Below are 17,844 nucleotides of genomic sequence, written 5' to 3' on the forward strand. Positions count from 1 at the left end.
AAAGTGAAGGCTTTGCACATTTGTTATGTACACCCATTATTAGTGTCATCTTGTGTATTGTATCACCCACATTCTCCATCTATGTGCTTTCTCCCATCTCCTCCTCTGCAAAAATGTGCTGCCTTACATTCTTGGATTGGAGTTTATTCTTATGTTTAGATCTTGCAGAACCTGGGACCAAGGTCTGTAATAATGCCTTACAGTGTTGGGTGCCGTAGAAGTGCAACAAAAAGCAGTCCTTGCTCAGAAAATTTGAATAGATCCCATAAATACAGGTATCAGTTGTAATGCCTTGTGATATCACTCAATTAGCTGCTACAACATCTTCCAAGACTAAAACAGTCCTGAGAACTCTCTCTGCTTGACTTAGTGCTTTAAAAGTGATCACCGACTCATGTTGTATCATTGCTCATCCCATTTCCAGTTTGGGGCAGAAACCTAAGGCCCTGAGGAACAAAGCAAATGCAGATGCATAATATTCTTGCAAATACCTCCTCCAAAAGGCGTATAGGCATTTGTTTCAAATGGACTTGTCAGACTCCAGCTGTAGTCCCTCCAGTAAGCTTACCGATTAGAGGTAGAGAAAGAAGAGGGTCCTTCAGCCTGAGCTGAGCACAGGATCTTGCAAAAACCCTCCCTTCGCTGCTGCCCGTTGTGCTGCAGTGTGCTGGAGCAGCAAGTCCACCTTTCTTACCTCCCACAGCCTCTTTGGGAGTGGAATCACATCCATGCTCCAGCTTATTAAACCAGAGGCAAGCTTTGCAAATGGCCCCTTTTGACATCATTAAGAAGTGTCCTTTTGGGTGGGATTCTGCTTTGCAGGAGCAGCTCCTCAGCTGGAGGTTATTAACATGACAGGTCTCACATTTAGCTGCTCCTGCATCCATATTCTGTTGTTACTGCAACTCCAAATGTATTTCTGCACCAGGAGCAGTAAGCCTGAGGAGCCTGAACTTCTTCCAGCCCTCTCTCTCAGTCATTCTTCCACTTTAAATTCTTGGAGTCAGGACTGGGGAATTGTTTGACTTGAAAGGGACTCTTAAAGGTCATGTGATCCAACCCACTGCAATGAACAGGGGCACCCACAGCTCCATGAGGTGCTCAGAGCCCATCCAGCCTGACCTTGGCTGTATCCAGGGATGGAGCACCACCACCTTTCTGGGCAGCCTGTGCCAGTGCCTCACTGCCCTTATTGCAAAAATCTTCTTCCTTATATCCAGTCTAAATCTAAATCTCCTCTCTTTTAGTTTGAAGCCAATTCCCCTTGTCCCATCACAACAGTTAGGTATCTAGACAGAAAAAAAACAAGCACATGGTGTGATGGATCCTAAGCCAGGAGTCAAGCCCTGTGCTTCTGTTAATTATTTCTACTACCAATTGGCTGGAGACAGCATTTCATATCACCAATGCCTGTGGTGGTATCCTTACTGCAACAAAAATGGAACCAAACCATCTCCATTATCCCAAAGCAGGAAGCCTTCAAATATATGAATAGTCAAGATCCAGACTCCGCTTGGAGAGTTACTGCTCCCCAGGCAGCTTTCTCATGTCCTCTCTCTACGTTTTATGGCTTTCTCACGATAAATAGTGAGTAAAGGCTGAAAAAACAACAGACCATAATTTCTGTTCTCCCATAACTATGAGCTTTAAGGAACACCACTGACATCAGAAAATATACAGCAGCATAGCTGAAGTCAGCATTTTACCCTGCACTTCCATGTCACCTCATCTTCAGTGGCAAAAAGTCCCAGCTGGAGCTTTGAGGGATGGCTCACAGCACACCTGAGCACACAAGGTCAGGCAATGCCTTTGCTGGGAGGGTCTGGTGATAGAAGAGAAAGAAACACATATGGCCTGGGGCTTGTATAAAAGCCAGAGAACAAGATTCTGCTCAGGTGTGATGGAGTGGAGAGCCTGAAGGGATTTTCTCATCATGGCTCAGCATGATTTGCTGAGGGTTTGAAGCTCCTTCCTTCTCCAGAGGGAATGCAGTGTGATGCTAAGACAAAAGTTGTCAAAGCTTCCTCTTGTTTGTTCTTCCCCCTTTTTCTCAGCAGAAGAGCTATTCAGCAGTTTCCCCCATGTTTTCAACCCAGATGAGGATACAGCTCTCTTTAAGGTGAGCAGTGCTGCTGAGCTTATCCAGACTGATACAGGTTCCTTTATGCAGGCAAAGCAATACCTTTGCAGTGATAATTCAGTCCTCAGAGCCCTCACACCATTAAGCATTCCATTGCTGAACCCTCAACTTTGTCTTCCTGCTCAGGCAGTCGGCATTCTTCCACCCAGAGAGGTGAGTAACGTTGGAGGATCAATAGCCATAGGAGGAATCATGCTCTGAGGTCATGCTTTCAAATAGGATTGACTGATCACAAGTCACTGTTCATGCCCCTACAGTGGTAGAGCTGCAGTCTGAACAAACTCATGCAGAAAATAATTTGTGCATATCGGGCCAGATCTCTGCAGTCTTTATTCAGGCTTTGTTTCAGCAATGTCTGTTATTTAACAGCAGTGTATTCAGTTGCAAATGGAGACTCAGGCATTTTAATCCTAGATGGCAATTGGAAAAAAAAAGTTGTACATTCTCATTTTAAAGGCTTGCATCTAGTAAAGGATGCTCACATCTTAGTACCTAGAACCTGAAATGGTTGATAACTGAGCCACTGCATGCATATGAAGCACACAAGATGGTGATGAAGCCAGATAGCTGTGAGAGTTACTCACAGATAATGAAAGCTGTGTGCCATAAAGACGTGCATGGGCAATCACAGCTCATTATAGATATGCATGTCAAGAAGTTTATGGCAAAGGCATTATATTGTTGAAACCAGTGGCCCCAAGAGGAGAGATGCGATGGGAACTCATGGGGCTGTGACTTGTGGCTGTTGTCTCACATGGGTTTGGGCAGCCACGTATCAAGTATCCTGCCACAGGTGCTGTGGAACTGCTACATCAGTTTTTTTCCAAGCAAAACTCAAAGCAGATAGCTTCACATCAAGGATGAACCTGATCTTTCACTCTTAATAACTCCAGATCAAAAGATCAGAGAAAAACAGGTCAATACCCATGACTTTGTCGATGTTCTGCTGTGCACATGGCTTTCATTTAACAGAAGAGATCTTAGCTCCTTTCCCTGAAGCTTTCTCAGCTGGGAGATTCAAACTTCCAGTAAACTCATTCTCTGGTGGAAGAAGTTTGGTTTCCTGGAGAGGAAACCTGCCATCTGGCAGTACTGGTGCAAAGATTTGCATGATCTTCTTATACCACACATGCAGACAAACTACTCCCCAAGTGCTGCTGTGTGCCATGAGGGGGGGATAGTAGCTTAGTAGCTAAAAGCACAGATTCATTAAGTAATCCATAAAATTACCACAAACCTGGAGAAATCCAGTGGTGTGCTGTTGCACAGGCATTTCCTGGCTCCCTGAGCCAATAAATACATAGATACCTCTCTGTTATGGGCAGTATTGTTGTTTTGTAGTAGAACCAACAACCAGGGAGGTCTTCCAGACCTGCCTCTCTCTACCCAAAAATAAGGCAAAGCCTCACAGCCCCCAGACAGACTCACAGCCTATATACAGACCTGGGTCATGGGGATATTGCTATTTCTGCTTGCTCAGCTGTCTTACACAGACTGCACGGAAAGAGATACAAGAAGCAAGTGCACCAGAGAAAAAAGAAGTGGAAGTGCAGAGCTCTGCTCAGAGAACAGGTTCCCCTCTCTCTGGACTGCTCAACTCCTATCAGCCTGTTAAATCTGCAGTTCAAATATTAAGCAGAAGACACATTTGAGCTCCATAGAGCGAGATGACTGAAAGTATATAGATGTTGAGAAAAAGGTAAATAAATCCACTAATCCCACACGTCTTCACTTCTGTAGACCATTTCAGCTGTTATTTTAATTGGATCTTTGATTTGTATCTGATCACTGATCCATGGGGGATGCTTACAGAGTCACATTTTGGCAGAAACTGCAATGTGTGCACAGAAAGCAGCACCAACAATATATTATTTGTGATTGACCAGGATGACATCTCTGAGTTGGTCAGGCAGACATCATGGCTGATTGCCATACTCACTGCCTTGAGACCCATGGAGACCACTCAGAAGCAAGGAAATAAGCAAATCTGGAATTCAGACTTTCTTAGATGCTGGGCTTTGACAAGCCATTGTCCTTTGTGCCTTTGAATCTCTGTCTGCAGACAAGCCCCAGGGAAGCACACAGGAGGGGATGCTGTTTGGCACTCCCTACGCTCCATCAATATGGAAGTGGTTTGCACAGCATTTACCCCTTCACAGTTTTCCTTAATAATGTGCATGGAGTAGAAACAAACAAAGAACTGCTTTTAAGGAAGAATCCTATTCCTGATAGTCTATCTACCTAATGTTTGGTGCAGTACACGTGCAAAGTGCTTCCCCAAGGTGGATTCCATGATTCTGTAAGAGATGTGGTTTAGTGGGGAAACACTGGTGGTAGGAGGACAGTTGGACTAGACAATCTTGAAGGTCTTTTCCAATCTTGGTGATTCTGAGACTAATTTCAAGCCTTTGTGAGTTCAGAACTGCCTGGAATTGTGCTCGTGGATCTACTGAGTCCACCTCTGCCAGGGATACCACTGTTTCCATAGCAACTCTTCATCTCCCATTTTTGTCATTCCTTTCCCTTTGATTAGATAATTCCCAGATACAGAACAAGCTAGCAGCACCCAGGTGCAGCGGAGTTTGCATGAGCACTTGTTTAGAAGGAGCATGCCACCTGATGTATCCCCACTACAGGCTGCTGCCTCCTCTTGGAGGCCTTGGCCTCTGCTGAATGCTCCTCAGCTCAGAGTGAGAAGGCTTCCAGCTCACCTCCTGCTCCAGAGCAGCACTGAGTACTCTGCAAAGCTCATGCACACCCACACACTGGAATAGTCTATATCCAGGGTCCATTAAGTTTATAGTGACTGTATCCAGTGTTTTTTTTTTTTTTTTCCCATTTCTTGGCAATGCTCACACAGCAGTTCTTGCTCTACGGTGATTGGCTGAGGTTGTCAGGGACAACCTCACAGAGGCCCAGAATTGAGTGCCCAGGTCCACATCCAGGCATCCTTTGAAGATTTCCAAGGCGGATGTTCCACAACCTCTAAAAGACTGGGAGAAGGACAGTAACAGCCCAGTAGGCAAGTTTCGATAAAGCTTTCCTTGACTGCAACCGCTGCTTCAGATCACTCAGATGCATGTCTTCCTTTTCTCCTACAGTTGGCCATGGGCAGAGCGAGGGGGATCGGATGGTTGTCTCCGATTTCCACGTCTTCATCAGGGACAGCTTACAGCACATCGATCTCATGAAAAAGGATCATCCAGGGCTGCCCATCTTCATCCTGGGGCACTCCATGGTAAGCATCATCCCCACCCCTCCTTGCAGGGTACAATCAATTTGTCAGCATGCCTAACTGCACGAGATCTGCCTCCGTTATAGCTAGTCCTTAACTTCTCTACCTGGATCATGGCTCTAATTAGTGCCCATTTGCAACAATGGACCTGTCTTTTAGTAAGACGGTTCAATCATACTGAAAACTCAATAAATCCTACCCCCCCCCCCTCCCGTAGCATCGGGCTTCTCCTTTCATTTTACCCAGTAACCAGGAGAGTAAGCCCTCCAGAGCTTTGTGAGCAGCCAGGGGATGAAGCACGAAAGCACTGCATAGCCTCATTCTGTTAAACAACCTTACAGGGAAGCGTACCAAGGCTTAGGGCCGCCAAAACAAAGGCAATGATTTGGTGAACAGATCTGAAGTCTGGTTCTGACAGCACGGGCCAAATCCCTTTATTCAAGCGAGCAATATTCCCATTGATGTCATTGATCTTCTCCCCCTGCCTTCCCGGAGGAGAGAAAAATGAATAAGTGCTTTGGGATTCAGCCCATGCTCAGATAAACGATTGTTCTTGCATAAGAACGCATGGCATGCTCTGAAGTGCTCCGCTGTAACAAGGAGCTAATTTCCCAGCCAGGTCTTTCAGATGCGTCTCACTGCTGCTCCATTTAACGAGCCCTTGCTTCTCTGGCACCGTGGAAGGTCACCAAAGATTTCCCTTGGCAACTAATCCTCTGCAAACTTCCCCCAGCAAGCCAGCCAAGTGCCTGCATCCCCAGCCCTCCTCCTGTCCTCAGGCTGAGCCTGGCCACATTTGGCTCAAAGTGATGTGCGGGGTGCACGGAGTCAGGATGGGCTGGTGGGGTTGGTGATGTGGACAAGAAGATTATTTAACTCCCAATAACGAATGAGGATTTCTGCATGCTGGGTAGTTTGGCAGAAATTGTTTGCTTTTTTGAACTAAACCCTTCCAGTAACAGGATTACTATATAAGCGAGATGTTGTGATCTGCATTAAGCCGTGTTATTTTGCATTGCAGGGGGGAGCCATCTCCATTCTGACAGCCAGCGAGAGACCCAGTGACTTTTCAGGCATGCTGCTAATCTCTCCTCTGGTGGTTGCTAGCCCAGAAGTTGCCACCCCCATCAAGGTAAGAGCCAACCCCCAGTGCACCCAGTCATCTTCTCCATTGAAGGAGACTTCCAGCTTCCTTCCATTCGGACAAGGGAAAATGGTTACAAACTAAAAGTGGGGAGATTTAGACTGGATATAGGGCAGATTTTTTTTTCTTATTTTTTTATTATTATTATTTATTTATAGTAAGGGCACTGGCACAGGCTGCCCAGAGAGGTGGTAGTGCCCCATCCCTGGAGACAGCCTAGGCCAGGCTGGATGGGCTCTGAGCATCTGATGGAGCTGTGGATGTCCCTGTTCATTGAAGGGGTTGGAGTGATGGCCTTTAAGAGGCCCTTGCAACTCAAATGAACTTATGAGAACACCATACCCACTAAGATACATACCACCTGAATGCCAGTCAGTACACTGCTTTGGAGCACCTCTCTCACAGCTGCACCCACTATTTGGAGGGGAAGCAGATCCTGAACTCATCCAGAAAAAGCCTATTCAAATGGAAGCCAGAGAGCAATGCACTACAGGAGGTGGCAGCAGACTGTGCCTCATCACACGTCCCGCAGCAACCCACGCTGCACCGGCCTTCCCCTTCCTCTCAGTTTTCTCCCTGACTCATACAAAGTCTGGTACAGTTCAACACAGGCTGCTGGTGATGTCAGGCTGGGGTTATTTTTGACATTTGGGGGATGATCGGGTTCTAAACAAAACTGGAGCTCCTGAGTCCCAGGAATCCATGAGTCTGAATGGCTTCCAGCTAGAGCATCAACAGCAGCATCTTGGCTTGGTACCATTGCTGGTCCTCGAGCTGGTCCTCCTCCAGTCCACATCTCCTGTCCTGGGTTATATCTGACCCCGGTTTGCACTGCCTGTTCTGCCCGTCCCAGGGAGGCAGCCAACCCTCAGCTCTCCCCTCCTTTCTGGATGCTTAAAAGAATAAACAACTCTAAAAAAGAAACTGTAAGCAAAGGAAAGGACCAACTAAGGCAGCAGTAATGAGAGAACAACTCATTCCCACAGACCTCGTCCCTTTAACCTTTTTCCCTTAGACTCCTCCTAGGGCTAGCTTCTCACTTTAATCTACTTCTGAACTATTTCTCCTCTTTTTTTTTTTTTTTTCCTCCTGAGAAAAAGGAAACATCTTGCCTCAGCTTTCAGCATAATCCTGTCACACTTTGTGCTGTATCTAACCCACCAACTGACTCCACGAAAGAATACAAGCCCCAAGGGTGGCTTTTAATCATCTTGCTTTTCCATAGATGGAAATGGATTGAGACCTCCAGCCTTAAAATGCCAAACCCTGCTGAGAGCTGCACCACCTGGATGCCAGTCAGTGTTCTCCTCGTGAGTGACTCCCCACAGGTGGAAAACACAGCTCTAAGAGGAAGAAAAGCTTTCTATTCAGTTTGCTAGATGCTAAATCTTTTCTGAAACAGGGACTAACCAGCTCTATGGAAACTAGTATTACTGCAGTTTGGTTTCTTGCAGGTCAGTAGCAGATAGCAGCTAAATTTCAGTTCAGGAAATCCTAATCTCTAACTGAAGCATTGCAAAGTTGTTTATGGGGTCACATTCCTAGGAAGCATCTCAAGCACAATAATAAAAGTTCACAGCACATCCCCTTCTCCCTCAGATCTATTGCTGCTTCTCAAAACTGGTAAAAATGTAATTATTTCTGAAGTATTTCTGCTCTGTCAAATGTATTCAAAGTCATTCCTGGAGTTGGAAAGATATTTGCAAGAGGAAGGAGTGAAAGCAAGCAGAATATTCCTGCAGAAGCTGCCACTTCCCGAAAAATTGAGGTGGAAACACTTGTGTGCTTTTCCCTTCTCAGAGCCAAAGGAAGCAGCATTGGTGCCAGTGCCTCTGAGGCACAAAGGCTCTGGTTTTCCCCTGGAACCGGTGTGACTTCCAGGCCATGAGCCATTTCCCAAGGTCCACTGCATTCAGCCCATTGCTGGGCAGTTTCCCACTGAGCAAGAATTTACCTTGGCTACACAAGTAGTTCAAAGCAGTGACACAATTCATCCAGTGCCCTGTGACTCCTGGTAGAAACACCTACCTACTTGTTCCAAACCCAGTGAGGAGAGCAGGATCCTGCTGCTCTCTCTGGACCAAACTTGGCTCTGAGCCTTCTGAATTTCAAAGGATGCAGAGGGACAGAAATCACATGTGCTGACAAAGAGCAGCATGAGAATAAGAAAGTATGTCCCGCTGAATTTCTGCTGCTGAATGCTGTGAAATAGAGTGGGCTGCACAATCTCATAGGAAGTAATAATCCCTACCCCCAGCATATGCCTTACAGAATCAGTACACGAGAATGGCTCTTGGCTTTGAGTTTTCCATTTGGCCTCTTGCTGAGGTATGAAAACATCATACTTGGCATATCCTTGATCGTACACCATCTCATTTTCCTGATATCCCATCTCCCTGACATCCCTGTACCCACTGCTCTCAGCCTGATACCAATAGCTTATCAGTGTTTCTTCCGGAGATTTTTCTGCTCAGCAAAACAAGCCTGGCTAGCATATGCAGCTCACACATCACCTATTTGACAATCCAGCTCACTTGGTGGTGAACTGAACTAAAAAGCATTCACTCAAGCAGTTGGTCAAGAAGAGATCTTGAGAGAGAAGTAAGCACATAGAGATGTGTGGGGACAGAGATTACTTCGTTCAGAAGAAACATGTCTACACCACAGAGCATCCATGCTGTTAAACAATGCAAAACCCATGACGTCAGCTTTGAGTTGCATTTCCAGTCAAGAGGCAATGTTCAGCACTCCATTTCAATCTTATCCCAAGATGATTCTCACAGAGAGATGTGAGATCTGAACAGTGTTAGGATTTCACACACCTGCACTGAGCAGCTCAAACAGCTGATGCTCTAAAGCATCATCCTCAGCCCAGCCAATATTCCCAGCATTGCACTCTTGGTCATTTGGGAGCAGTTATCTCAAGAACCAACAATTGCCACTGTGAACCAACAGGGACAAAAATCTTCATATATCAAATACAGCCAGCCCTTCAATAGCATGGCTTTTAATTAAAGTCCAGCATGTCACAGGTTGCATCACATCGCTCATAATCATTGAAGGCTCAGGGGAACCTTTTGTCTCTTTGATTAGAACATAAAACTTGAGTTTTCCACTGGATGTGACCTTGACTCATAGGACAAGAGATAACAGCCTTAAGTTGTGCCAGGGGAGGTTCAGGTTGGATGTTAGGAACAGTTTCTTCTTAGAAAGAGCAGTGATGCACTGGCACTGCTGGAGTCGCTGTGCCTGGAGGTGTTTGAGAACTGTGGAGATGTGGCACTGAGGGATGTGGTTATGGGCACGGTGTGGATGGGTTGACAGTTGGACTTGGTGATCTTTTCCAAACTTAATGATTCAATGAATCCAAATATGGATGGTGTACCGCCTGCAGATCTGAAGACTCTCCAGAAGCCAGAGTCCTTTCCCAATTAGGCTTTTATACCGAAAGGTTCTGCCTGTGTTTAAATAAGAGTTCCTGCACACACAGGAAGTACACGGGCACATCTGACATGCTATCTACAGAGCCCAGGGCTTCCCTTACACAGCTGAACATCAGAAACAACTGCGCTGACACCACTCACCTGGGCTGGAAGTGCTTGGGACCAAATCCAGCTGTATTTCTATAGCAGTTTGGCAAAACTCCAGATACGTGCAGAAGCTCCAGGAATTTTCCAAAGCATGTCACAGAGGCCATCTGTAGGCTGTGGAGATAAGCACGTATCTTTAGAACAGAGAAATGGTCACACTGGATCTGACAAGTGTGCAGCTCATCACCATCAAACACATTACTTCTGTAATGTAAGAGTACATCAATTTACTGTACCCTAAAGCTGAATTTAGAAGTAAGGAAAGCCCTCCCCCCCATTTTATGGGTTTTAGACCTAATTATCTATGGCCTTAACACCTGGATTTTGCAACTGATATTCTAAACAGATCTTGAGAGAGCATCAGCTGATCTCTCATGCCAAGGTTTTCCCCTTCACTTAATGATCATTAGGCACAGGAACTCACACTAGCACTTAACTCAGGCCCCAGTTTTAGGGCAGCCTAATTGCCTAAGGTTGACACAGTAACGTTCAGAGGCAGGAACATCCAAACCACTATTCAGATCTCAGGTTCTGAGGTTGTTTCTCTTAGCCTCCATAGACTGCAAAGAAAACCTACAATAATTACATTTCCAAATTAAATATCTTAGCTAAGGATCTGCAGTTACTTTAGGTATATCTGGGTCACTGTAAGTGGCTTAGAGAAGCAAAATGCTGCAGCATTGTCAGCAAAGTCCTTGCCTAGAATTCATTCAGATGAATTCCTCAAATCATCATATTGCATTAACACAAGAGAAGACCTCATTCTTGCTCATTATACCTGCCCCTGTGTGGGTGTATTTTTAATGGGTCAGCTCCAGACAGCTCAGTAGAGGTTACTTTTATTCACACAGTGCCATTTTAACATGGTTTAGAGGGTATGGTGGAGATTAATTGATGATCTTAACAGTCTTTTCCACTTTAATGATTCTAAGGAACGATGACATCTGCGTAAGAACAGGCAGCAGCAGGTGTAGATACTCCAAACCCAAGAAAAATGGAGTTCACAATTCAATAATAAAGAAACCACTTACCCCTTTCCAAGGATCAGGGCACACTAAACACTACCAGGGAGATAATCCCTAAGTAAAGGTACTTCCCTTGTGGCTGCCATCCTTTAAATGAGGTTAGGAAGCAGTGTACCCAGAATCCACCCCTTCCAATCACAAAGATCAATTGCTTCCACCTGTGCACCCAGGGCTGACTACACTCCTTCACCAAGTGCTCAATCACTGGTTCAGGCCCTGACCTAACAGTTCCCATAAATCGGTTATAGTCATATCCAGCCCAAAGCACAGGTGCTCAGATCTGCTATGAGTCTTTACTGCTTGTCACGTTGGATGACTTTGACTGCAACCTTGCGTTATTCCTCTAATATCATAATTACTCTGCCATGTATCATCTGCGATCCGAAATGTCAGAGCACTTCAGTAGTGATTAAATCTAAGCAGAAACAGGGAACATAGGTGACAGCTCACCTGCAGGTGAGGGGCTGTAACATAGACCAACATACACTAATGGCACAATTTTCTCAAGTGGTGATCACTTAATTAAAGACAGATACCAAAGATCAGAGCAGAAGCGTGGTACCAACGTACTTGTAGTGCTATTCAAATGAAAGATGCTACCCTTTCATCTGCCAGCAGTTTCAGGCCTGGGCTGCTGAATGCTTTTGTGTTTCCTTCCCAGGAGACAAGTGAGCAATAGATTCCTTAGCCAACGCATGCACATTTTGTTGGTGTTTATTTGCAGGTTCCCCTGAGGAACTGCTTATCAGAAAGAGTGCAGCCTTGGCAACTCCTGTAAATGGCATGGAGTGTGCACCCAGCCTGAAATCAGAGCTGGGGCGGCAGGACAGGGCAGTGAGAACCAGAAAAAAACAGCTCCACGGGGAATGGAAACAGCTTTTTCTTATCAAGGTGCCTCACCGATGCCTCTTTGAGAGTGAGAAAAAAGGAAGGGGTGATGAAGCTGCAATGTGGTGGACTGAGAGCTGACACATGTCAGACCTGCACACTCACCCGATCCCAGGAGCAGTTTAAACACTCACTTCAAGAGAAATGTTTTAAATATAGGACAGATCTCTCTCCTGTGTCAGCTGACATTCCTCAACTGTTTAATTTCAGTGCTGATTCCCACCAGCTCAGGATTAGGTCCTCTATATCTCTCTTGCCCTGACCAGCTCCTTAACTACTTGTTTTCCTCTCCCACAGGTTTTTGCAGCAAAAGTACTCAACCTCGTGCTTCCAAACTTGTCACTGGGATCAATAGATCCAAATGCAATTTCCCGGAACAAGAAGGAGGTGAGAACCTTAATGCCACTTAAAGTTACTGCGTGGTCAGTATCCTTTTGCGGTCCTCTTTTTCTGTTAAAAATAATTAAAAAAAAAAAAAAGGACATTTTGCTAAATCACTAGGGCTAGATCCATGCCCTTTTGCACAGAGCAGAATATGTGGCTCACCATGGGAAAGCAGCCCTCAGTCCCTGCATACCTCCTGCACCCGTGACTGCTTTGGGTGTCCCTTCTGCACCACCACAGCTCCTCACAACCAGCTCATGCAGATTGCAAACGTTACTGAAGGCTGCATTTCCAAACCTGCTCTTTGCCATGCAAACCTCAGTGCTAGTGGTTGGTATTCCTGCTTACATACCAGAATGGCATTGTGCTGAATGCATTCAGACAGATGAAAAAAGCGTGCTTGCCCCAAAGACCTTGCTACAAGGTCTCCTGGATTGCACTCTGGCTCTGTCACAGCCTTTCTGAACAAATCATGTATTCTTTCTGTGCCTGGGAATAATACTGAAGTGAGCTGCAATTGAAGCAGCCATTGTAACGACCTAATTCCAGCTCCACTGCCAGTGTGAATGGAGTGGTTCCAGGATCAGCTTCTCTCAGTGTCACCATAGCTCGAGACTCTTCTCCCATTCATACCCCCTCCTAGCAATAACCATTGCAGCCCATTCATGCCACCATTGGCACAGCCAGGTGTCCTTGCAACTGCTGCCACAATACATGACAGTTCTCTTTCCTTCTTGGTGTGGAGGGAGGAGAGCAAGCAGGGAGGCTTCGTCTACAGGTGAGTGAAGTTGCTTGGTCCAGAGAGGGAATGACCCAGAACTTGGTGTATTTCAGAAAGTTTGAATGGAGAACACAGCACCCAAGGATGTCTCAAAAGCAGGAGAGCTCACTGCCATAGCAAGTTGTTCCACTGACAAATGCTGTCACTTCTCCTGCTGCTCATGCAGTGCTAGAATTGAAGCTGAAAGGATCGGGAGCAAAGATGATGTCAGCTGATGCAATGCATCAGCTTCAGCACACTCCTCCCTTTGACTCACCCGTTAGGAAACTGCAAAGAAAAGGATTCTCGTGGAATAGAATCACAGAATCATGAAGGTTGGAAAAGTCCTCTGTGACCATCTAGTCCAACTACCACCACTACTGCCCTCCAACCACATCCCTCAGTGCCACATGTCCATGGTTCTGGAACACCTCCAGGCACAGTGACTCCACCACTCCCTGGGCAGCTTGTGCCAGCACATTACCAGCTTTTTGGAGAACAGATTATTCCTAATACTCAACCTGAATATTTCCTGGCACAACTTGAGGCTGTACCCTCTTGCCCTATTGAAGAACCACCAGGTTTCCATGGTTCTGGCCCAGGAATTCAAAGGTGCTCACCATCCAGGAGCAGTGAGCGTGGCTGGAACATGTGGCTCTTTGCCTGGCTCAAGGTCATTACGTAGCACTGTGTGTCACAGCTGCTCTTTAAGGGAGGCAGTTTTAAGCACACCTGCTTCCAACAGCTGGATCTTCTGCTGGAAATTGCTGCACTACAGAGCATGACAAGAGAAAAGTGCTGATGGGAGACAACCCGGTCATAACACATTTAGAAAAGTGTCAGTGAACTTCCTTAATTTACCACACAATATTGTCCAAATATTTTCTTATTCCATGGGAACAATTTATAACAAATGCTATCCTGTGTTTTTTTTCCCACCCAAATATTTGCCGCTGCTCCCACTGCTGTGTGATGCTCCAAGTCTCAAGAGCTTCCTGTGTGTGTTGTTTTTCCTCTGCCCTTTCCCTTTCCGTGCAGGAAGGGAAAGCATTTCACAACACACGAGAACAGGTCTGCTTTGGCACGCCTGCTCATAGTGGAGTGGTCCTCAGAAGAAGACTCCCATTCCTCCCTGCTCTGCTGCCTGCCCACCCGCACATGAACTTGCCTCTGGCATAGCAGCAGTGGGCTGCAGTGCACTCACCTAAGGCGCCACAGCATCTCATCTTCTGGCTGCCACTGGCACACACTCCACCCTCCCTTTGGACTCGGGTTGCACAGCCTCAAAGCACGCAGTGTGCTGGAAACATCCATTATTTATATGTTAAACATATTCTTCTGCCCGGCCAACTTTTCGTTCTCTGGAAATGTTTTTGGGATGTCATCCAAGAATTTCCTGATGAGGCTGTGTTCCCAGCAGGCTGTCCTGAGGGCGTAGGCACTGTGATGCAGGATGGCATGGAGATGCTCATTTGATCTGTGTGCAATATGAAATGCAAGAGACAGAAAAGAGAGCAAGGTGCAACTCAAAACCCGACTCCAAGTATAACCCATAAAAGTCTCAAAATGAAACAGGACAAGTAAATCACCTTCACTGCAACAGCAAGCTCCTAAATCTTTTATTTTTTTCTTTTTAATTATTTATTTTTTGTTGATTAGCTTAAAGCTGTGGACAAGCTTTGTACTCACACCGTGCTCTGAGCATTAACTTTCTGACAACGATTTTGTTCGTTCACCAGCAGTACGATCCTCCTACTCACTGCTGATGGATCTGGGTTGGGATTAAGTTATTATTTTTTCCCCCTTCCATCATCTATACAAAAACATTTGTTGACAGCTCAGTAGCTAAAAAAATTCCCTGTTCTTTAGGAAGAGAACAAGAGAAAGAAACCTATTAGGTCATTCTCCTAGCATGTATGGCACTGGGGATGCATAATGCACATGAATTCATCGACATTATTTTACTCCATGGGAAAGGAACTTCTGTCAGTCCACCCACCTACCCCTCCCAATTCTGCCTCTCCCTCAAGTACTTCAATTAAAAATATAATAAATAATAAAACATCTCAGGCTGTGCTGCCTTAGTGCAGCATGAAGATAGATGTGGGTTCGGCTGAAGCAAATAGCCAGTGCAACCCAATGGGTTTGCTCAAAACAAGGGAGACAGGACCATGGTTTAGCGGGCAATATTGATGGCAGGTAGACAATTGGACTGGATGATCTTAGAGGTCTTTTCCAGCCTTAATGATTCTATGAATACGAAAATGCAGATGGAATTCAGTGAAACAAGAAGGCAATGGGGAAAGACCTCTGTGCACCGTGTGCCTCCCTGCCAGTTCCATTTCCAGAGCTTTGTGTCCCAGCGCCTGTGAGGTGCCAAGAAAGGAAATCAGCTCCACATCTCTAGAGAATGAATGCCTGCAATTGGGAAAGCCCCACCACGTTGTGTCCTCCTCCCTCCCAATAGCCTCACAGTGACCTCACCTTCCAGCAAAGCAAGAACTTGAACAGACCTCTGTGTCTGCAAGGAGAGAAGAAGGCTGGTTTTGGCTAACCTATAAATAACCATTGTTTCTATAAACATCTGCCAGGGCTGGGAGAAACTGGAGGCTGTGCCAGAGACCAACCCGTAATCAAAGCATTCTGGCAAATATTGAGATGGCAGTGGCTGTGTGGGCCGTCTCCACGTACAGTATACAAATATTTACTGTAGATTTGCCTGCTGCAGCAAGTACTCCTTCCTAGCAATTTCTGCACCAGCTCTGGTGTATAAAAATACACCAGCCTCTCGCAGTCTAGCTGAGCAAGTTGTTGACTTTTTCTTTTGCCTAATCCCTAATCCCATCCTTACATCTGCATCATCCCGAGCAGAGCATTGGTGTATGAGTGCTGTGCAGCAGACTTGTCAGCTGCTTGCAGGCCTAGGTCACAGAATGGCTCAGGTTGGAAGGGACCTTAAAGACCATCTCATTCCAAACTGTGGGCTGGTTGCCCCTCACCAGCTCAGGCTGCCATGGGCCCCGTCCAGCCTGGCCTTAATCACCTCCAGGGATGGGGTATCCACAGCTCTGGGCATCTGTGCCACTGCCTCACTGCCTTCTGAGTACAGGATTTGATTTCTTCCTCACAGTTAGTTAGGAAGAAATGGGCAGCCATTATTCACTGGCAGCCATAGTGAAGATGTTGGCCCTGATTCTGATGGCAGGAAATCTTGACTGAGCAGGAAACAAGCATGCGAGCCGAGGGAAGAGCCTCTACCCCACCTGTTCTGTCCTTTCTGCATGAAATACTGCTAACCTGAAATCGCCCCTCTCTCCTTGCCAGATGGAGTCCTACACGTCTGACCCCCTGGTCTACCACGGTGGCATGAAGGTCTCCTTTGTCATCCAGCTGATGAATGCCATTACCAGAATCGAGCGAGCTCTGCCCAAGCTGACTCTGCCCATCCTGGTGCTGCATGGCTCTTCTGACAAGCTCTGTGATATCAAAGGCTCCTATTTACTGATGGACACGGTTCAGAGCCAGGACAAAACGCTGAAGGTCAGCTTGCTTTCTCCATTTTTAGGATGCTATCCCACAAGCAGAGGCCTCAGCACCGCTCACTGCAAGGGTCACAATGGGGGAAGCAGGGCTGGTACCTGCCAAACCAAGCAGGTTCCCAGCCCTTCAGGGAGGAAGGAATGCCTGGTGTTGGGCAGCAGGGTGCTTGGGATGAGCAGAGCAGGGTCCATCAGCACAGAAGCTGGGACACTACAGCAGACTTCTTTTTGAAGCAGAGTGTTCCAGAGCCATCCCTTTGATGTGATGTGATAACCTGACTCACATAGAATCGTTAGGGTTGGAAAGACCGTAAGACCTTCTGGTCCAACCACACCTGGGAGAAAAACCAGACAAAGCATGGGACCCAGGGGTGTTGCCAAGAGGGGCTGAAGGCTGCTCTGCCCATGAGGGTGTTTGTTCAGTGCTAATCCCTGCTCTCTCCCTGTCTACAGGTGTATGAGGAAGCCTACCATGCACTGCACAAAGAGCTGCCTGAGGTCACCGCCTCCGTCTTCACAGAAATACTGACGTGGGTTGGCCAGAAGGTTTCAGCAGCTGGAGAAACCAGCCAGACCTAAGAGCAATCCTTTCTGCAGCTCTTACTGGGGTTTTCTGGGAATAGAAGCTTTCTGTAATAGAATTCTCTCTGGAAAAGTTCTAGTGTGGAGGGACTTGCGGGATATTTTGCCATGCACAGTGTAAGTGCTGGGGGGAGAGGCACAGGGTGGGTGTTACTCACTGGCGTAGATGACCCTTGCCATAATCTGAGGAAGCACTGACAGCTGTGGGAACGGCCCCCAAAGCCTTCCAAGTTGGGTAATTTTACTGAGATTCCCCCCACTCATAGAGCTTCCTCCATCACTTCCTCTTCTCTGCTTTTGCGGGGCTGGCGGGGGTGTATTTATACTGCAATAATTTTTTGGTATGTTAAAGAAGCCAGTATCTTCCACTTTGCAGTTTCGATTCCCTGTCCCCACCACCTGGTCCTTTCCCAGCCCTGGCAGAGGAGTGGACAAGCGTAGACTCAAGCCCACGCAGCACATTCGCAAGCCAGGCTATTCCCAATGCCAAACCCCATTGCCTCTGCAAGATAGACTATTCTGTAAATAGTTGTAGGGGCTGCTTTTTTCCCTTCTTT

At 46.5% G+C, this 17,844-nt stretch overlaps 1 protein-coding gene across 3 annotated transcripts in view; it reads left to right on the forward strand.

Annotated features, from left to right (window-relative positions):
• Positions 1 to 17,838, forward strand: part of MGLL (monoglyceride lipase) — an 88,213-nt gene extending 70,375 nt beyond the window's left edge. For all 3 annotated transcript variants that reach the window (XM_019620117.2, XM_010718531.2, XM_003210100.4), the window contains 5 exons: positions 5,242 to 5,378; positions 6,397 to 6,507; positions 12,320 to 12,409; positions 16,491 to 16,706; positions 17,159 to 17,838. In XM_019620117.2, coding sequence (XP_019475662.1) covers positions 5,242 to 5,378; positions 6,397 to 6,507; positions 12,320 to 12,409; positions 16,491 to 16,706; positions 17,159 to 17,284 — 680 coding nt within the window. In that variant the 3' untranslated portion in view covers positions 17,285 to 17,838. The remainder of the gene's footprint in view (positions 1 to 5,241; positions 5,379 to 6,396; positions 6,508 to 12,319; positions 12,410 to 16,490; positions 16,707 to 17,158) is intronic.
• Positions 17,839 to 17,844: the final 6 nt, after the last annotated feature.

The sequence above is a fragment of the Meleagris gallopavo genome, chromosome 14, assembly GCF_000146605.3.
Source record: "Meleagris gallopavo isolate NT-WF06-2002-E0010 breed Aviagen turkey brand Nicholas breeding stock chromosome 14, Turkey_5.1, whole genome shotgun sequence".
NCBI classification, from domain to species: domain Eukaryota; kingdom Metazoa; phylum Chordata; class Aves; order Galliformes; family Phasianidae; genus Meleagris; species Meleagris gallopavo.